The following is a 22,023-nucleotide window of genomic DNA, read 5'->3' on the forward strand; positions in this document are numbered from 1 at the left end:
GCCCCTGTCATCAGCCAGCAGCCATCCTTGCTGCATAATCCTATCAAATTCACGTTGCGGCCTGGAAAAGCAAAGTAAACCAAACGGCGGGAGAGGGGCGGGCGAAAGCTCAAAAGGTGCTTAATTTGTGCGCTGCTTTTATTGATTTCCCCCAGCAGCCACCCTGCCCCTGCTGCTGCCCCTGCCCCTGCCACATATTAGAAGAGGAGCTCGGCTAAAAGGCATTAAAGTCTTGACAAGGCTATTAAATGCTTAAGAGGCAGCGACGTTAATGACAACATCGCAAAAAGGCCAAACCAGGGCAAGGAGCTGTCTGCTCAAGCAGAAGTAGTCGGGCAGACGCGACGCGACGAGAGCCGCGCAAGGATTACAATTTACGAGTCCTGCGAACCATGAAGGTGTGATAAAATTTCAGCAATTAAAAAAACGTGTGCGTTGACAACGACAACGCGAACGAGAACGAGAAAGCGAACGGGAACGGGATCCGGATGGTAAGGGCAGAGGTGGTAGGGTGCGGGTGGAAACGCAGTGTCGAGGACCCGCGACAAGTACAACAAGAGGGCCGAGTCAACGTGGCATGCAACTTAAAAAGAAAGTACAAAATTCAAATTTCAATAAAGATCCTTAAAGAATACTCTTTTCACTCAGTAGAAAAAGTTTGCAGGTGTCTCATCCAATTACTTTAACAATGTTATGCGTCTAATTGGTGTAAGGGACTCTACAGAAAAGCTTTTGGAAAAGCTGACATTTAAAATGATTGAAAAGTATCAAAGCAAATTGGAAGGAATAACGTTTGATGAATAATATCAAATTTTCTTTCGCTAACTTAATGTTCCCTTGGGGCGTTTGATCTATTGATCATTACCGCTGAAATATGTAGCATACTTATTAGCGTCCACACAAAGTCTATACAAAAACTCATGTACTCCTCGTTGAACACACCCACAGTTCCCTTCAGTCGACATTGGCGACATTTCTTCCTCTTCTTCGACGTCCTTGTGCTGCCAACACACACACACACACACACACACCTAAAAAAGAAAGTTGTGAGCAGTTTAAACGTCGTTGGCATTTGAGAGCAGCGCCAAGAATATTGCAAATTTATGCGCCTTCCCTTTTTGCATAATTACCCCTCAACGACCCTGGGTAACCTGCCCGACCATCCAGCTCCCTTCCGGCCTCCTTTCACCCAGCGACCATGCCCACCTAGAGACCCCCACCTACATCCACGCCCACGCACACACAGATTTTGATAACGTCGCTTCATGTTGGGTGCTTGCAACATTGCAGCGCGTATTTTTAATTTCCGTCAGTTGGCGCTGTCTCTCTCCCTTTTTTCTAGATAAGCGAGCAACATGTCAAGGTATGACTATGTGTATGAATCTATGTGAGTGTGCAGGTGTGGGTAGATAATGTGAAATTAAAAGGGAAACTGTGCAAAACAGCCAAAACGGCAGAGGAAGAGGAACTGCGCGCCTGCGATCTTGAATTATGCGTTCCCAGATTACCCACCAAAAAAAAAAAAAAAAAGGACAGCAAATAGACAGAAAGCGCGGGGAGCGGGACTATTATCTGCGCCATAGATGGAAAATAATTCTACAAAATTTATGTTTAATGTTTCGCCACAGCAACAGCGCAGCGGCGGAAGAAAAACTTTTAATTAGCCAACTAAAATGGGAAATGGCGCAGGGTCTGAGATATGATTAATTAAATGGCGGCATGTAATTCGGTCGGCAACAACACGCAGCACTGGATCCAGATGATATAAATTGGGGCAAATTAATTGCAACAGTCTCAGGTGTGTGTGTGTGTGGCTGAGCCAGCCTCCTCGCTAGCGTGTGTGTTCGTGGGAAATTTTCGATGTAATTAGATGATGGAAAACGCTCATTTTGCTATCAGATGGTGGGAAGGAGGGGGACTGGCCGAGGGTAAGACAGATGGATAACTTTTTTCTATGCGCTATAATCTGTCAGCCGGGATAAAAGAGCTTGGGAAAGTGCACATCCTGTTAAGTGTGATAAAAGATGGGGCATTAACAGAAATAAATCAAATGCTCAGGTGGAGGGTGGCCAGGAAAAACTGACCATCAGCTGCGAGTTTCCTTGTAAATGATGGAGAGTGCAATTTACCAAATGAATAGAGCGAAATTATCAAATGGAAAATGTGAAAATCAAATGAAATCTTTTCGGAGACTAACTCGCATTCCACGAAGACAAGATTTGAAAGCACTCTTCGAGCAGTTATGCAGATTTTCAATGATAAGTAGAAAATAGTCTCCAATTTCAATCCAATTCTATCAAAGTGTTAACCAAAACAAACCCTTAAATGATTTTACCGAAATGAATAAATTGAAAAATGCTCTGCCTACGCAGTTCCACATGAAAACCAATAATTAAATCAATAAAATTTTTGAAATATCTACATGGAAAACAACTCCCCGAATTCCATCAGCTTCAATTACGGTCGCTGGGTGGAAGAGGTTTCCAATCTCCATCGCCATCCCACTTCACTTTTGACTTTGCCAACATCATCAAAATTTTTGCCAAACAACAAAAAGATGAAGAGAAAAGCAACTGTGGATGGGGGCTAACAAGGGAAGATGGCAGGCATAACGCCCATTTGCAGTCAACTGCCAATATGAAAAGCCGAATCCTTTTACCCGGCACCTAGCCACCTAGCCACCTAGCGACCTAGCCGCCTAGCCACCCACCTCCCACGCACCACCCATCATCACCCATTACACACCACCCAGCACTCAGCCACAACAAGCTGAGAGAACATTTTCCAAATATTGAGCAGGCAGACAACAGGGGTCATGTTGTTATATGTATAAGAATTTACATACACCCACGGATATCTGGCTTCTGTGTTCGACGAGGCTGGCCAACATGTGAAAAGGAATCGGAGAAGAAAGGAGAAAATCGGGAGAAAGGGGGAGAAAGGAGGGCCTTGCGACGCAAGAGCACAGGCAAATTTTTGTATTTTTAAACCGAGAAAGGGTTGCTCATCTGCTTCTTCCTCTGGACCTGGGCCTGGGCAAAACTACTTATACAACTTTAAACTTGGCAAGTCTGTCAAAACAGTTGGAAAAGCCAAACGTGCAAGAGAGTGAGAAAGCCAACGGCCTGCGCCAATTCAGTGCAAAATGCAAATTATTTTACCAAAATATAACCAGAAAAAGAAGAACAAGTAGGGCTCCCACATGCTGGGAAAGTTGAGCACTTGGATGCGAGGAGGGGGGTCAGCAATAAACATACGACTGGCAGAGGCGGTGGGACCTTTCTGCTTAATGATATGAAAATATGTCTGATATCGCGCCCGGGATGAAAACGAGAATCTCCACAATGATGCAAAGGCTCTGGGTTATTTAAGCATTTTTCTCTCATTTTTCTCTCGCATTCCCCATTCATTAATCCCCGTTCGCTTTCGCTGCATTTAATTACAGGATCGACACGTCACACGGAATGGTGACCCCGAGCCCGTGGTGGATCCCTCGCAGGATTATATGCTGATGCTGGGCTACGAGAACGCCACGCACACGGTCCTCCGCTTCCGACGCAAGCTGGACACATGCGACCCCAGTCACGACATCGCCATAACGGTGAGTTCAGTCCATCAGGAGTCAACCGTTTAATAGATATACTGGTCAAAGTTTCGCCAGCTCCAAGTGAAATTTATGCCCACTGCCAGCGGCGGTGGTGACGTCCTGCCTGACTCATAGTTTATGTTAATAAAAGTTTCAGAGTGCCGCCACCAGAACTCCAATGATATAAGCGGCTGCCATCAAAAGTACTCAAGTGATTTCCACTTTGCTCTGGGTGGAGTTGCACGAATGAGTACAGTGTACACTGAGAAAATGATTTACCTATGAGTTTAAACTAGGAACTCCGAATACTGTCAGTAAAGAAATATATGACGAAAATGGTATAAAGAAATTCAGAATTCAATTAAATGATTTGTATTTTAGTAGTTAACGTAGATAAAAAAAATTCTTTTCAATGAGCAAAAATCCCTGATAAGCGATAATAATTTATTTCTTAAACAATATCAGGTTAGTGCAGTTTAAAAATGTTTTCGTCTCTCTGTATAGGAGGATGAGTGTTTCCAGACTCGGCCATAAACTTAAACAAATAAAAGCGGTAAAATTTGTGGCATGCTAAGCATACTGAATCAGTCCACAGGCTGTATCTCTTCCCAAACTAGAAAAACAAGGCCCAAAGATTAAGGATTACGGATTAGGGGTTGCATTCGAAGAGCTAAGCCCTGCTGCCGCTTATTATTATTAGCTGCACTCCTGATCCAGTCCAATCGATTAATATTGGTTGTGCAATTAGCTGCCAAATCCCTTCATCGCCAGCCACCTCTAAGCACTCTATCAAAGCCGGCGGATATCGGGGGAAATGAAGAGGGCGAAGAAGTCATAGTGATAAAAGTTTTATCACGTATAACTTAAGCGTAAATCTTAAAGAAAACTTTCTGGTTAACTTAAGTAAACAAAGCGCGTGGCGCAAGCACACAAATACTTCCCGGAGGGGAAGGCAAAGGACACATATGCCAGACATGGCGACAAAGACTTAGGGCAACTGAATACCCCCGACCCGACCACAAAACGAACACACATATTGAGATATAGTGTGCCTGAAGTTTGACTAACCCAAAAGAGCGGCAAGCTAAAAATGCTATGCATAGTCGCATAGTGTGTTTGTTCGTAGACACATTTCGGTTATTGCTTTATCTAAACGCTCCAAGTCCCTTTCCCGCTCTAAGGCTCTAAGGATGTTTCTGTGGGACGGAGTCGAGCATTTTATTTGTCTAGCGTATTAATTGGATTTTGTCGCGTCATCAGCGACACAGCGAATTTGGGAACGGACGAGTGGAGGGAGCCAACCAGGAAAAATCTTTTGGCTAAATCGCCCCAGACAAATTAGTTTGCAATAAGCCAGTACTTAAAGTTGTTGTAGCTTTAGCCAGCATTTGTTGTGGGGCAATTTTGGAGCACAATGCAAAGTTTTAATGAATTTCTGTTTTAGCTGACCCTGCTCTACGCAGTTCGTTTAAGTTTGCCGCTACAATTTACCCTAAAGTTGAGAGTGGATAAAGGGAGTTCCAGAAGGACCTGCCAGTTTTGCAACTATTTGTACAATCAAAATACCCTAGGAGTATCAGGAGTATTTTGCTCTCACGTTCAACACATATTTTATAGTACAATATTTTATTTCTGTTCAAATTACAAGCTCTGTTTTTATATTTAGTTGCTTAGGATATTTGAAAGTGTGTTGAAATGGTATACATTTTTTTCTATGAACAATTTTCTGTTAATCATTTATAAATGTGTTTGTTGTATACGTTTAAAAGATCAAGAAATATTGTTTAATAAATGTATCACTTTTATAATTTTTAAGACTGGGTATCGCAGGTCTCACTTTTAACTTTAAAACTCCATCATCCTTGTCCTCCTCGCATAAGAAGTTTTTCCCCATTTTGGCTTTGCTTTTGTGCTTTCCCCTAACTTCTTCACCGATTTCCGTTTTTGCGCCATTTTGGGCAAGGTATTTTGCATCTTTCTGCGTTCCCCCCCAAACATCCCCTATTTCCCACTTTTGACCTCCCCCGCTTTGCCATGAATAAAAAGTAAACTACAACTTGCATTTTTTTACATTAAGTGCAATAGAGTAGGGGACTGGAGTGGGAAAGCAGAAGCAACCATTTGGCAAATTAAGCGCTGTTTGTTGTGCATCCGGCGAAGTGAGTTGGGGGGGGTGGCGAAAATTAATAATGTATTGTGTGCAGAACCATTTTCTAGGTTTGAGCTTGGTTTGTCCAGAACTTTTGAGGTCAGCGTGCGGGGCATGATTTGCCGTGCACTTAAAAATTTATTAATTGTTTGCTTTTCTCCAAGAGTAGCTCCACCAAGCCCCCTTCCTTAAATCAAACCACTTCCATCCACTTTCGTTTCGCGTTTAATGAGCGACAGTTGTGCAAATTACTGCAATAACTTGCTATGGGAAATACCTTTTCAACAGATAATATTCCTCGTTGTCTGCCTAAGTGCTTGGAGCAAAACACTTAAACCATTTTAAGTGCCTATTCGTTGTTTACCATGGAAAATAGTCAAACCCCTTCAAGTACCTACTCATTGTTTACAGTTTGAGCCGAATTAAAAATTTGATCCTTTTCCAAAACTTTTTAATCTAATCTTTCTAGGCCATCACATATTATTTTTTCGATTTTGTGCCACTTCAAAGCGCACTGAAGCCAGCCATATGAATTTATCAGCCTGAGCCGCTCAAGTGGCATAATCATTTCAGCTCACCCCACCAGATCTGACCCATTTTCCCATAAGAATGCCCAAAATTAACCCCGCCAGGAGATAAACTCGCACAGAGTCTGCATTTTTCATATACCAAAATAAAATTTCCAGCTGTTTAAGCTCGTAATATAAAATCCTATTTTAAATAAGTTTCAACGATTTCAAGAATTTCGCTTCACCAACCCCCGCGGACCACATTTTCCAGCGAAAGGTCATAAAAAATGGAATAAAAATGGTACAAGGGTGCTCGGAGGCGGAGTCAATCAGCTGCTCAACCTTTCGAGTTGCCAGTGTTCAATTAAGCGTGTACGATAAATTCGATGGCCGTGGAGCAACCCCTATATAGGGGATACGGTTACTCAAACGCTGAGCATATGTGCGGAGGGCATGATCTCGGGAAAAGTTCAAAGTTTGTGTCTCGGACAATTTTCCTATCAGTATAAATAAAAATGTTTATTTATATAATTAATTGTATCAGTCGGAGGAAATTGGCCATGCGAGCAACCCTTTTCGCTGGCCCCCTCTCTTTTCGGTTCATAAATAAATAAAACTGCAGGGGTGCGGAGGGGCGAACACTCACGCACGCATTTTCCTATATAGCCAGAGGGGGTGGGTAGGTGGTAGGTGGTAGGTGGTGGGTGGCAGACAAAACCGCAAAAACGTCAACCACAATACAAAAATTACGGCCACTAAAAACCGCCAACGACGCCGGCGACGACGAAGTTGAAAAATATCAATCGATGTGGGTTCATTTATGTGTAATGAACATTAATGAAGCGCAAAGAGCGTGACTAATAACGAAATTACCAATTGGCCAAAAAGAGTCAAGACCGCAACGCAGAGATGACGTCACTTTTTGCCCCACCTCGAACTTGACCCATTGCAAGTGAAGGAAGGAAGGAAACTTTTGGGAGAAAAATCTATGAAAAGAAATCGAACATTCCATGGGTAAAAAGTGTTTGATTGGACAGAATGAAATATAGACGGTAGATAAAAAGGGGAGGTGGGTGAGTTGCAGAGATGGAATTGGAATACTGCGCATAAGCCATAAAATGCCATTAAGTGCGTCATTTCAATTTGATTTCAGAGCTCTGATTTTTATTTTGCTTCCTTTAGCTTAGCTTAATGCGAGTGAATGGGAATGGCAGGGAAAAGGACACAAAAAAGTTGGAATTGTAAAGTTTCCGCTCTGTATTCCATTTCTGCGTCGGTCAATGCCAACTCATTGAAATATTTTTAATGATTTCCTGCGTTATCCACCAACTTTTGCACTTAAATCTAAACGACAACTGGCAAATGCTAAATTATGGCTTGAAGTAATCACAAAAGGATTAGGAAGCGACTGTCGTCAGATAAATTTGGCATGCACAGATTGGGATTCATTTATCACTCAATATTCCTTCCCTGCGCTGAGTCGTTTGGCTTAATTATTCCTCCTAATTTCCCCCACCATATTCAATTCTTTTCCTGGATTGATAATGAATGGTTTTCAATTTATTCAAGCCAACAATGAGAGCTGGATTAATTAAATTTTCTCAAACTCGCTTAATTGCTCTACGCCCACTGCAAATCATTAAAATCTTTATGGGCCTGCCTCTCCCTGCTAATAAAAACCCTCAATTTGACGAGCTACACAAAAATGTCATTAAGTAGCCACCATTTCGTTCCTCAACTCAACTTTTAGGGGAACTTTGTCTGCTCCTCCAAGCTTTTGTTCTGATTTATGCATAATAATTGAGTAATTACAATTTTTAATTTCTCATTGACTTTCATGTTGCATTATTATTATTATTGTTATTATTATTTGCTTAGGCCAACAAGCAACACAAGTGAGGAACAAAAACAAACTCATTTAAAATGCAAATTTCATCTAAACTGGGCAAATTATAATTCAACAGAGACCGAAAGCAACATTCCGCGCCGAAAGTGACAATTAACACTAATTGTCATTATAATAATTTCATATTGTTTTTTCGCTCTTAGTTGTTGTTACGGTGCTGTTGTTGTTGCTGTATTTGTTGTTGGCGTAATTGTTTAAGCTTGCCACGGCATTGTGCTGTCCCGGCAATTTAAAATGCACAAACTAGAGTGGAGAAAGAAGTCGTGAGGCAAGAACTTTGCCGTGTGAAGTTCAGTTGAGTTCGAAGCCGGGTGAAAATATTGTTTTTAATATAATTTATGTGCCCGGACCAGGGCCCAAGTCGAAGTAGTTCTGTAATGGAATTATGCCCCTGTTTTCACCCTTCGTCTTTCGCCCTTCTGCCTCATAGGATCCGCACATGGCGCTACAATTTTTGCTATGTGTTTATTATTTTAACACGAAACTTGCACTCGAGCTGAATGGTGGGGGCCAGATGGAGTTTTCCCCACTTGTAAACAGTAATTTTTGCCCATTAATGGCGGGTCCTTGCATACTCACATATGTATATATAGTGTTATTGTTGGTACCCCACAAGCCATAAAAAAAGCAACAACAAAAAGGCAACAAGTCAAGTCGACAGTAATTTTCAACACTTACCAGCGGGCTAAGGACCCGGGGAGCCCAGGACCCCAGAACCCCAGAACCCCAGAACCCCAATGGCCATTGCAATTTTTACATCAAAGCAGTGAATTCTTCGAAACGAATACAAACGCGGTGGGGGAAATCCTGCGACACACAGGAGGACAAGAAAGTGGGCTCTAATGGAAAGCCGGCGATTCCGCAGAGAAAGCGTTTTGGGGAAAAGACATTCGCAGACATTTCCCTTCCTGGCGCTGACTCTTGTGCAAATCGTGCCATAAACATGAACACCAGCACTAAACACCAACACCAACACCAATACCAACACCCAGACATCTCTCTTACGGGCCACATATGGGTGCAGTTTGTCACGGCATAAGCTCGAGCTGTTCGACTTGAGGAGGAGCGACGTCGGGGCTCGGGGGCACCAAGGAGTACAACTATGGATTCGCGTCACAGCAGAACGCAAAAACCAAAGCCAAAGCACTGACTTTTATAATGAATTATTAGTGTGGAGTGGTCAGGGGTCAGGGGCTGGGCGGCAGTTGCTTGTGTGGTGTTTGCGGGTCCTGCGGTTTCAGCTTGGCACTTAAAAATTTAATAGGGCTGCAACAAAAATACCCGCTCGCTTGGCGAGTAACCAACCCAACCCAAAAAGAGCTCAAAAAAGTATGCAGCGAATTTAAATTGATTTAATTTTTCAGGTTTTTGTGTTGAGCTCAGCTCGTGCGGCGGGCCAGCCAACTGGAAATCCTTTGGCACTTTGTTAGTGCCAAAGTCACAAGAGCAGAACCGAACATTTTAGCCTTTGGCCAAAAAAAAAAAAAATAAATGCCAACTAAAAGCCAAGTTAAGTGCACAAGGTGGTCAGCAGCTTCATAGCCCGCCCGAAAATGCGGCCATTAATGCAGCGCCAAGGTTCAAGTAGTCGCCAAAAAATGATGAAATTAACCTTCAGCCAAATGGCAGAGGTAAATACTAAAAAGTTTGCATCGCAATGTGAATGGGGCTTGAACTACATAGCTCCGAACCCCTGCCATACATTTTCGCTTACCGCTCATTACGCCTAGCAATGTTTTTCGCATTTTTTGCGAACCGTTTTATGTTGATTGCTTTGAAGCGCACAATACTGGGCCAAAAAAAAAAGTATGCCCTTCTCGCACACCGCCTACTGAAAGCCTCTTTTGCAACACAAACACACTCATCTAAACCAGACCACTTTACACTGGCCGCGCAGCCAAACAAAAATTGCGCATAATTCCGGCTCGGTAAAAGTTTCGAGTTTTGAGCTGCGCTCCGCCACTTCACCACTCCGGCGGAGCTCCATCCATGAAGTCCTAAACGTTTCCCAGTCCAGGACCCAAACACAAACGCAAACCCCAAAACCCGACACCGCCAGCGTCGTCGTCGTCGACGTCGTCGTATATTTGTCAAGCAAATGGAATAACCGTTGCAATTGCTACAACGTCAGAGCCAAACAAAAATGTTATTTGCCGCTTTGCCCAAAAATCAAGTACACAACCAACCCGTTGCCGGGACCCGGCCCAAAACCAACTCCTGCCAGCGGCCCGCACTGGAGGGAGTGAAATGTGGATTTTGATGTTGCCTGGTACCCGAAAAGTGGTCTGCGAGGTTCGGTCCTGGAGAGTCGCTTTATTAAAGTTAAAACCCAGCATTGTCCCTTTTTACACATGAGTTTGCGAGTTGACGAGCATCGAATGAGCGAGCAAATCAACGAACGAATGCACACACTCGCAGGAACGAAAGTCTGGGGTAGCATCGGCGCAGCACATATAAACTGCAAAGGGATTCGCGTGCGTCCAGATTTGCAGCTGCACCCAACGCAGAAAACAATTCAAGAGTTGTAGGGCAAAAACTGGTCAGTTATCCTGGGTATTGGAGGGAAAAAAAAATATATAACTTGTCAAGAGTTCAACAAAAGCCAAAGCTTTTATGCAATAAAAATTGATAACACAACACATAATAAGCAAATTCTGGCACTTCAATAAAAAAGGATTTCGTCAATTATATGCAACTTAAAAAAACTTATATAATAAATTATATAATAAATGCTTTAGTTTTAGGGTTTGAATTTGTTGAACTACTTGTTGATTCACGAGGCCTTTTGGTAGTAATTCGATTTTGTAACATTAACTTGCAATATCATTTTGAATATTCCAAAAGTAGAGTATATTTCCAAACGGTTCGCTTTCGGCACACAACCAAATATGCCCCCCTTTTTTTGGGACTGTGATTTTCACGATTCGCGCTCAGAAGTTTGCATTCCCTGTGTTGTTTCGGTTCCGGAGTGGGTGCGCTGGATTCGGAATCGGGTGATGGGTGATGGGTGACGGGTGTGCATGGGTGTGGATGGGCTTCATGTTGATGGTGTTGTGGCACTAGAAGTGCATGTGAAACGTGCACGCCAAAAAACCGAAAGCAAAGCAAAAGGCAAACCCAACACAACGCAATGGGAAACGTTTGTTTTAATGCCCTAAAGCGACAAATATTGAAAGAGAGAGCGAAAGAGAAAGCTGAGCCTGGGTGCTGGGTTGCTGAGCTGCTGCAATACTAAACTCCAGTAGGCGATTTAACAGCCAAAGTAATGCAATGACAAACAAAACAGCCGGCACAGCGAGCTTTTCAGTTTTTTTTCCAGGGTTTTAAGTGGAGCAGCTCGGCCAGGGATCGCACATTTTTGACCATTTTTCCGTGCGAGTTTTGGCAAACGTTTTTCGAGGTTAGCGACGCGAGGGGCCGTAAATAACGACCCCAGTTGAGTTGCTTTTCGGCGCAGCAGGATATGGCCAGGACGGAGACGCCCTGTCAAATGCAACAGGACAGGGCCAAAAACCAAACCAAAACGGCCGAGCCAGGACCTCACAAAAAAAAAAAAAAAAACGTGGAAATCTGCGCATCCTTAGAGCCAAAGTAATTAAAGTGGCAAACGCTGACAGGCAAAGGACGCCACCTGAAAATTCACAACATATAAAAAAGCATGCACTCACATATGGAAACCGCAAACACGCCCCTTTTCCCCCCGCCCCCCGCCGAATCCTCGTTCGTTGAGCTGTGCAAAACCAATTTGTTTATAAAAATATTAGACCACATATGGCGGGGTTGTGGGACTCTGCTGGACGCCATAAAGTATGCAATAGTTTGCCTGACCTGTGTAGTTATTTTATTATATTATTTATGGTCAAATGGCGAAGTAAACTTGCCTTTTTTTTCGCCCCGCTTTTCCGCTTTTCATTTGGTAAACTCTCTGAACAAACTCGGTTAGTAAATTCATTTTAAGCCAAGAGGGACTGGTCGTCCACCCCCCTCGACCCATTGATGTTTGTTTTTTTTTTATTCGCCCATACTCTGATGTAAGCCAAATAGCGCGCTAGTGACCAAAGCAACCGCAAAGTCCGAGCAGCCAAGACACATCCACACACATGAACATGCACCACGGGCGAAGATCACAGACACAGATACAGACACACACAAAGTAACCGCAAAAAAGTGGTCAGTTGGCCAAAAACTAAACGAAATGTAATAAAGCAACGGATATGCTAGTTTGGCTTAAACCCCCTCTCCCCGCCCCACTATCAGAAAAGAGGGGTCATGGATATGTGAAAAGCATTTGCAGCTACAGCAACACAATAAATGAATATGAATTAGGAAACAAGGGGGATGCCAAATTAAACAGATACAAATTCGGCAGTATATGGGTTGAATAACTCTCCATCACCATATAAAACGATTAATAAATGCGACTTTAACCAATTAGTTTCAGGAAAATTCTTTAACAAGAGTCCTTACAAATTATCAATTCTGTGGTTATATGTGGTTTATTTTACTCGAACAACTAATTAAGTGTTTTACTTTAAAATTTACGACCCTTACCTTAGCTTGGCTTGATCTCTAATATTAACTGAATTGCACTTTACTTTCGATGCATTTGAAGCTGCCACTTTTGTCTTGATTTTCTTTTGGGAAACCATTTTAATTCATTTCCAAAATCGTATACGAATGCGTATGCATAAGTATGAGTAAATCTGAACATCTTTACTGCAATAATTTACACTGCATTTCCCTCATGCGTTTCGCATTCAAATACTGTCGCTTTGTTCACTCAGAAACATTAATTTTCCCCACAGCTTAAACAACATTTCCATTTACACACACGTGAATGGGTGAATTAGTTGAGTGAGTGAGTGTGGAGTGAATGAGCCGAAACAACACCTCCGAGCACTCAGACGAGAAACCGTATTAGATTTGTTAATTTAAATGCAATTGCCAAAAGCAGTTGCACCTTGAGCCAAATGGCCTTTGCCTTCCTACCATAAATAAATCAAATTAATGTCAATTGCAGAGAAAACAACAACAGAAGCGCTAAGGACAAATGTGTCCAGGCATTCTGGGCAGACGTTATTCTGCTAAAACGACTCAATTTAATGAAACAAAAATCACTAAGCCACTTAGCCGAGATGGAGAGAGTGACGAAAAACGATTACAGCCATGGGATTACGAATTCCTGGGCCGTTGGCTTCCTATTTTACCCCGGCTTCTCTAGCACCGATCTCACCTGTCCACCTGGACCTCCAGCTGTGCCCCAAGATGTATGTGAGCTGGCCCGATTCAGGTGGCTGTCAACAATGTGCAATGATTTCTCTCCGGTCGAAGGCAATCACAGAGGCTGACACGGCAATTAGACTGCAACAAAAGGGGTAGGGGGCGAGTGACCACTTCTGCCTATTAGTTATTGAAATCAGCTGTCAGAAAGTTCCGAAAATTGCACAAGTCCCAACTGAGGACTGGAATGGCATAAATGCCAAAGCAACGGAAAACACTGACACACACTGCAAGAAATCGAGGAAATGTCGAAGAAACTTCGCCACGTCTGAATGGGAATCGAAGTTTCCGTTGCCATTTCCCACATGCAAAATTGATATTCAATGGGCTTTGGCGAGTGTAGAATAGCTTAGAAGAGCAGATCCCTCGACAGCCACTCACAAAAATGGCCGACGTGACCATGGTAACCTGTTCGACACAGCCACATGCACGCTGGGGTGGACCAGAAAAGCGGATTGACCATTCTAGGAGCCAACATATCCCAAATTCTGCTGTAAATTTCGATAAACTTAAGCTTCAGAAACCACATGGGTTTCAAATTAGTTTATAAAGGTGTCTAAAAGTATGCAATGCTAAGTGGAAACGTAGTCTTTTGTAAAAATCTATCGGATTTCCAGCTTATAGTATAGTTTTAGGCACCTCATTTATTTGAGTACACTGCCTAAGAGAGGTTTTTATTGAAACTATATATTTAGCATGAAAATAGGAATCTTATAAAAAGTAAAAATTTGATGAACATCTGAGAACCACCCTAATGTCGACTTATATATTCAGATGGACAGACACACATATGCAAAGGACACGGGTTTCTGGGGAACGGTTGATTTGATTGCCGAGCAAGGAGAAAGCAGAGTAAAACGAAATCGAAAGACCTCGAGTTTTGAGCTCAGCTGCTGCAGAAAGTTTGCACAATGCAAGCGGGCCAACTCCCCCCGCTCAAGTGTGAATTCATGTAAATGTGTGCGAGTCTTGTGCCGCATTTGTTTGCTCTGTTTATAATTCAATTGTAAATGCATTTCAATTACGTGCACATTAAACAGGGCCAGCACAGACAAAGTTTTCGGTGTCGGACCAAGGACTCCGACTTGACCACTGGCCCAGCCAGGTCAAGACCAGTGCCAGGGCCATGGCCATTACCACGGCCATTGCTGGCCGGAGTCTGAGCTGGAGTCTGAGCCGGAGCCAACTTAGCGAGCGGAACACGCTCCACATTTAAGGACAATTGGCCCACTATGGCAACGCGTTGAAACGGCAAAATGGAAGTGGGCAAAAAAACAATGAGTGCGATGGGGGAAAACAGACAAGGGACGGGGGCTGGGTTGCATCCTGGTTCTGGATAACAATGCCATTAACAACTACTACAAATGGCTCTTAAAGGTGCAATGTGTGAACGAATGCCAACGAGTGAGCAGCCAAGAGTTTGCTGCGGGCAGAAAAATAAGAAACAAACTGCAATGATTTGCAAGTGAAGTTTCCACCGCAGATAAAGCAGTGATGAAGGTAGTTATCGAAAAGTTTTATAAAGCTTTAAGCAGCTATTGAAAGTATTGTTCTGTAGATTGCAAGTTTAGAAGTGCCAAGACTAGTTCTCATTTTCAAATTTAACCAATTTAATGCAGAATAAAGAAGTTTCCTATTTTAGTTCAGAAGTTTTGTTTGGAAAATAATATTTTAAAATTACGAAAGCTTTAAAAACGTAGGTACAGAAATAATTTTCGTTCTTGAAGTTCTTATGACATTTTGTGCTGAGCCCCGATTAAATTCGATCCGTCCACATCTGCAGCATTGTTAACAAGGCTTAATTGAATGTGAACCGGGCCAAAAAGGCGGAACGAACCCCACCCCTTGGAGCATCGCCAGGGGGCCAAAGCCACCCCATTGCATTGAGAGCAATGGAAACCTGCCCAGTCAGAGGTTAAACGACCTTTGGAGTGCACTTAACCAGGCAGCAAGGCTCAGCCGAGCGTTCCGTAACGTTCCGTTCCGTTCGAGGCTGTATCGCTATGACTGTGTGTGCTGAGTCCTGAGTCCTGCAACCCTTCGCAAGTTTTTTGGGCCGTAACCAAAGCCACTCTAATGAGTCGTCCAAGTCCGAGCCCGAGTCCCGCCGCATTCACAATTAGCCTCGAGTCCTTCTGGGCCTGCAGCAGTCACTAAAGTGTAACCTGTATTCTTGACCACAATCACCGCCCCACCCCTTGCTGCCTCTCAGTGCCACGCCCCCACCCCACTCCCACCTTGCCCACCACATCGTCATCGTCTTTGGCAATTAAGCCTTGGCCGACCGTTGACCACGGCAAATGACCGCAGCCAGTTTGCTTTCATTAATTTTCGGTTGTAATCCTTGCTGAAGCTTTTCATTTCATTTTAGTTTTCGCCTCGCAGTTGTTGTTTCACTGGCTACGACCCGGCTCCTTCCGGGCTCTTCCTCGTCATCCTTGTCGTGCGTGTGCATAGTTCGGTGCACACTTTTTCACACTTGGCACATACCTAGTGGGGATGACCAGTGTCAGGCAGAGTTGTCTGGGTTGTGGGGACGGAGTACCCAAAGCCAATTTGTTGTACTATAATCTCCGATTTTAGCCAGAAGCTGGAAGACTTTAAGAGCTTCCGTTTAGCAAGCCTCATTCATAAAGGCATTATATTTCGATGTAGTTGCTTCATCACCTTTGTTGAATTTAAAAAGTAAGAAATTTCAATGAAACTAAGCCATTGCTTACATAAGACACAAGACAATTTAAAGGCTTTTTTTTTGTTTAAACTAAGTTATGCTAAAATCCAGGAGCTTTGATCACAGTTGTCTCATCATTATAAAGTACTTGTACCTCTTTGCTTTATTCCACAAATCGAAATCAGAGATATTTTTTATATAAAAGAAGGGGCACAAATTTCCTAGTTACTCAATAATTACAGTTTTAATTTCCATCAGTTTTGATCATAGCTGTCTCATCTATATAAAGTACTTTACTTGTACCTCTTTGCTTTATTCCACAAATCGAAATCAGAGATATTTTTTATATAAAAGAAGGGGCACAAATTTCCTAGTTACTCAATAATTACAGTTTTAATTTCCCCTGCCATCATCGCTGTAGCTTTGACCACTCAACCGTAGGTGGCACTTTGATGAACTCCGGACATCAGCCCTCAATGCTGTGCCATTGTTTTGCCGCCTCTTGAAATCCAAATCCCTTTCAGCTCGCAAATTAAACAATTTACAGGTCACTCCAGAGTCCGGAGGCAGCGGTGACCCGGCGACGGCCTCTTTTTTTTTCTTTGTTGCCGGCGACCGAACCGACCGTTGAAGTTTTTTGCCACAGTGGTCGTGTTTTTACATCTGGGCCATGTCCACGTCCAGGCCCAGTCAGCTTCGGTAGCCTCAGCGTTAATGACTTTTGTGCTGCGCCCCTTCAGTCTCCGCCTCGCCTGGCCGAATGTTTTAAAACTGGCCAACAGTTTTTGTTGCCGTACTGCTCTATTGCCGTGCTGCTCTGCTGCCGTGCTGCTGTTATTGTGGGTTGTTGTTACTGGCGATTGCCGGGCGGTTAGTCCGCCGCGTTTGCTACCGCCCGCAGTGTTTGCCAGGACAACCAGGACAACCGACTCATTTGTACAGGTTTTTTACACACTCTCCGCCCCGTTCGTGGCTGCGGCGGCGGGGAGGGGGCGGGGAAAGGGAATTGTTAATTAAAGTATTGTCTCCTCGTTGCTGGCAAAATGAACAAGTAGAAACAAGGACCTGGCCCCACTAGTCCTGCTGCTCTGCTCGTCCTGGGCCGTCAATTGTCGAACATGGTACTCTACAGTTCCACTTAACAGCTACAATGGGCACTTTGCCACAATGAATTCAAATGGATGCCCCCGACGTTCGTTTTTTTTTTTTTTTTTTTTTTTTTTTTTTTTTTCACTCCACCACACACACAAACACACACACTGCTATGAGCACTGCTGCCCAGAGTGCTACATGTGTTGTTATTGTTGTTCCTGCTGTGTCGCTGCACACACACGTGGACATGACGTGCACACAATGACAGCTGACTGTTGGCTTCCAAAAGCCCCCGAGGCCATGGCAGTCCACAAACGAGAGTTCAGAAGGGGGCGGATGCCGATGCGGATGCGGATGGGGATGGGGATGGGGGTGGGGCCAGAGGTGAATCAGGAGGTGCTGGGAGGAGCCATAGAGCAGGCCGTGATTCTTTAATGGCTGCTTTAATTTTCGGGCTTACCAATTAAAACTACGTGGCGAATGAAAACTACATGCAGTACGGAGCCTGCATAATACAAAGGCGGTAGAGTTCCCCGGGGGGCGGGGGGGGTCGGGGGCGGGGTTCAACCCGAAAAAGGCTCGGGGAAATGGGAATATTTCGTCGAGCTAGACGAATGTTCGGGGTCACCCACTTGAAGTGTAAATTGGTTGCCCAAAGATGCAATTGCGGAGTGGAAATTACACAAGAGCAGCTCGGGCATGGAATTCAGCTAAATGCACGGAGCAGTCAGCTGAAGTACAGTCTGCCAGTGAAGTTCGGCAACGTGGCTGGCCATGAGTGCACTGCTGGGGCAGCGCCGAATTAATTCGTTAAATGGGAATTAAATAAATGAAATGCGGTCACTCGGCGAGCAATTTTCGGGCGGAGGCAAGAGGATCACGCTGCAGTGGCGAACAATGAAGGACTCCCCCTCGAGCGGCTCGAGGCTCTCCACCTCCGTTCCGGGTGAAGTGCGGCAACGCTTACCGTGCGCTGCAATTTGCACCATTAACCCACCCAACATCGACAATGGCCTGCTTCAGCTTCCGACTGCAGCTGACCAAACATCCACCTGCCCTTCTCCTTCGTCCTGCCAGCTCTGCCAGCACTGCCAGCTCTGCCCACAGGCAAACATCCTTGCTTCCTTCCTGCCCTGTTGTTGCCGACCCGGCTGTTCAACTTGCAAGCGCGAGCTTCTGCCGTGCTTGCACTCCCTGTTTTTTTTTTTTTGGTGAGTGTGTACTTCATTTAGCAGGCGAACCTTGTCCAGTCCAGAGTGGGGAACCGACAGACGGGGGCTTCCGGAGCTGGAGGGGCATTCCCAGCCAGACAGGGCATCCGTGTACACGTCAGCAACGACATTATTGCCGCTGTTGCTGGGTTGTTGCAACGCCATTATAACGCCATTTCGAGTACCCCACCTTGACCACCTCTGGCCACTAATTTTTTACACATTTCTCATTTTTCAACCCGCCATTATCCGCTCTTCCCTTGCAGAACGACACGATGCGCCTGCTGTACATGTACCACGGCCAGGACCCGCCGCACGGCTCTGTGCGCCCGGGCACCCTTCCGGATCCGGGCCGCGCCTTCCGCCCCTACCGCCCCATGGTCCTGATGCAGCGCGCCCAACTGCCGATGCCCTCGCCCACGCACGATGAACGCGTGCGAGTCCTCGAGCTGCGCAACGAGGATGTGGAGCTGCCCGCCGGCGACCTGCCGCTCTTCTGGTGCAAGATGTTCAAGCTGGAGGACATCAATCGCAAGCACCACCTGATCCGGGTAAGGGAGTTCACTCGATTCGCGCCACCAGATACCCTGTAGTCCCAAGGGTACTGGGCTCGAGTTCGAGCTGTGATTCTGTTTAAAATCTCTCTGACGGAGACGGTTTTCTCTAGCGTTGTGAAAAAAAGCTTACTTTCACTTGTCCATAAATATTACACGTCCATATGTATGCCAGTAAAAATGCTGTAAAAAAAATAGTGGTCTCTTTTGGTTCAAACACAATCAAAATTGAACAAAAACAAATTTTTTTTTTGTAATTTAAAATTGTTTCCAAAGGGAAAGATGAATTTTTAAATCTTAATTGTAATTTTTTCAAAATAATATCCTTTGTAATGCTCTATACGCACCAATAAGCACAGTAAAAGCGTTTGCAAATGAAAGCTTAAAATTTGAATAATAATGTAAATAGCCTTGCATATTAATCAGAGTTAATAATTACCATTAACTTCCAACAAATTCAGCACAACAGTTTTGTTTCTTTAAAATTCTTCAGTTCTTTAAAGTTAATATATAGTTATGAACGGTCTTCGTAAATTGATGTTTTTTAGAAAATAAGAACATAAAATTAATAATAACTACGCTATGAAAAAAGAGGGTGTGCTTAAGTCGAAACTCCGAAAATTATATATATTTTGGTCGAGGTGCAGTACTAAACGATATTAAATACAATGCATAATTAAGGCCGAGTGCAGTGACGCGTTCTGGCGATCCGCCGCTTTTGTCTGCCATCCTTCTGCTCGGAATGCTATACTCTGCATTCTGAGCTGTCGTTGTCTCCTGGCCTCGGCATAACCAAATTGAAATATTAAAAATTTATTCCCGTCTCGCGCACCCTATCCATCCCACAAGGCACATCTCGCTAACCGTTGTCTCTCGTCTCTCGTCTCCCGCTTCATTTTCTTTTCATGGCTGGCAGTACGAGCCGATTTATGATTCATCGTCCAGTGTTCACTACCTGCAGCACATCACGCTGCACGAGTGCCAAGGAGCCCACGCCGAGCTGGAGGAGATGGCACGCGAGCAGGGTCGCCAGTGCCTGGGCGCCCGATCCATTCCGCTGGCGTGCAACGCCATCGTGGCCTCCTGGTCGCGCGGCAGCGAGGTAAGCATAAGCATCCGATACCGGATACCCATGCCCATACCCATACCCTTAGCCATACCCTCAACCATTTTCGTCATAACCATAACCATGCAATATTAATTTAACCTTCGCAAATGCTTCCTTTCAACACGAAAAAAAGGCGTCAGAAAGAGAGTCTACACGATGGCTCGATTACTCTTGATTATCCGAAAAGATTTCAGCAATCTCCAGGGCTCACAAGACCGAACTTAGGTCACCTAAATTCAACAAGGCAAATGCCTTGAAAATTTATATATCCGTACAGGACTAAAGAATTATCTTTATTTTAATACCATAGTAAATTTCCAAGCTTAAGCTTAATTGTCTTGCTATAAATTAATAATAGATATCATATCTTAAATATCTATCCTTCAAAGTAAAGTCTCATTTAAACAAAATAAAACTAAATAAATATATATTCAAATAAATTCAATGCAGATGACTGAAACGTCAATGCAAGGACTTAACTTACTGTTTTCAGAGAATGCATACTCCCATTTCTACCGAAAAAATAAATGCCTTGGCCCTATTGGCCCCTGACCTCTCCGCCCGGGCTCGTCTTTTCGTTTTGGAGCAGCTCCGACGACTCAGGGCAGGTTTTTCATAATTTCATCAGAGGAGCGCCATAATGCAGTGGCATGCTATGGCTGCTGTCCGCCAGAGGCGGTCGGAATGCAATTGAATGGCAATGGACGGGATGGGATTGGATGGGACTGGATGGGGTGGTGCACGGAGGGCTCCTCCGATGGCTGCATTTAAATTGCACATGGCGATGGCATCCACTTCCACTTCCGCCCAGCCCGGCCCCCAACTTATATACACTCATGCGCGAGTATAAAAACAAACACTCAACATATTCCCCCAACCCGTTTGTGCTACCATATATTTTCCGCTTTTCCGCTTTTCCGCTGCTTGCTGTCATTCTGTTTTGCTTCTTTTCGCAGGGCTTTACGTATCCACATGAGGCCGGCTACCCGATCGAGTCGCGACAGGCGAAATATTATTTAATGGAGACCCATTACAACAATTTGAAGCCCGACTTTGCCCAATTGCATGCCAGACAAATGGCGGATAATTCGGGTTTGAAAATCTACTTTACGCACGTCCTGCGACCCAACGATGCCGGCATACTGTCAATCGGTAAGTACGAGCCCCTGCCCTTCCGATTCAGGGTTTTAGCCATATGCATATGGTATAAACTGCAGCAGAGTGGGAGGCAGCTGCTGCCCTTTTGTATATTTTATGCGACGGAGCGGCGTGAAGGAAGGACTTTTACGTATATATATATATATGCAACTCATGTCATGCAATTTATGAGATTGCCGAGTGGACTAGAGCAGCCAAGGATGGGTGTGGACTGGCAGCTCTAACCGCATTGGTGGGGCTAGTAAAACAAAAGCTTATGACTTTACCCAGCTTGTCCAAATGCGGTTTAGCTGCGCTCCAGTGTGGGTGTGGGTGTGGGTATGGGTGTGTGTATCTATGTAGGTGGGTTGTCTGCAAAAACAGCCAGAACAACAAACAAAGGAGATAAATCCTAGGAAGGAGCAACCAGACAGCAATTTAACTACCTTTTATCCACCATGAAAGTTTATATCGTCACAATTTTAATACGAGCACGCCTGTCAGACGATGGGAAGGCCCTGCATTTTTCCAGCCGCTGCAAATTGCCAACAAATAGATTTTCAATTTTAAATTTGGCGTTAGCTGGACATGGACATGGACACGCATCCAAATCAAACAACTCGCAGGACTTGGCATGTGTCTGTAGCCGAAACAATAGCAGAAAAGCTGAAACTTTCTAGCCAAGCAACTAAATAATTCAAAAAGCCAAAGGTTAGGTGCTGCCAGTTACAGTTTATTGTGAATAGTTGCAGCGAGGGTTTCTCCTTGGGTTTTTTATATGATTTATGTTTATATTTCAAATATTATAATGAAATGAACA

At 44.2% G+C, this 22,023-nt stretch overlaps 1 protein-coding gene across 1 annotated transcript in view; it reads left to right on the forward strand.

Moving 5' to 3' along the window:
• The window catches only part of LOC108143199 (MOXD1 homolog 2), a 112,512-nt gene that overhangs the window by 70,644 nt on the left and 19,845 nt on the right, over positions 1 to 22,023 (forward strand). Inside the window, exons 3-6 of the mRNA XM_017267452.1 lie at positions 3,446 to 3,601; positions 18,671 to 18,955; positions 19,875 to 20,060; positions 21,023 to 21,218. Of these exons, the coding sequence (XP_017122941.1) occupies positions 3,446 to 3,601; positions 18,671 to 18,955; positions 19,875 to 20,060; positions 21,023 to 21,218 (823 nt within the window). The remainder of the gene's footprint in view (positions 1 to 3,445; positions 3,602 to 18,670; positions 18,956 to 19,874; positions 20,061 to 21,022; positions 21,219 to 22,023) is intronic.

This window comes from Drosophila elegans, unplaced genomic scaffold (genome assembly GCF_018152505.1).
Source record: "Drosophila elegans isolate 14027-0461.03 unplaced genomic scaffold, ASM1815250v1 contig_208, whole genome shotgun sequence".
Classification (NCBI taxonomy): Eukaryota; Metazoa; Arthropoda; class Insecta; order Diptera; family Drosophilidae; genus Drosophila; species Drosophila elegans.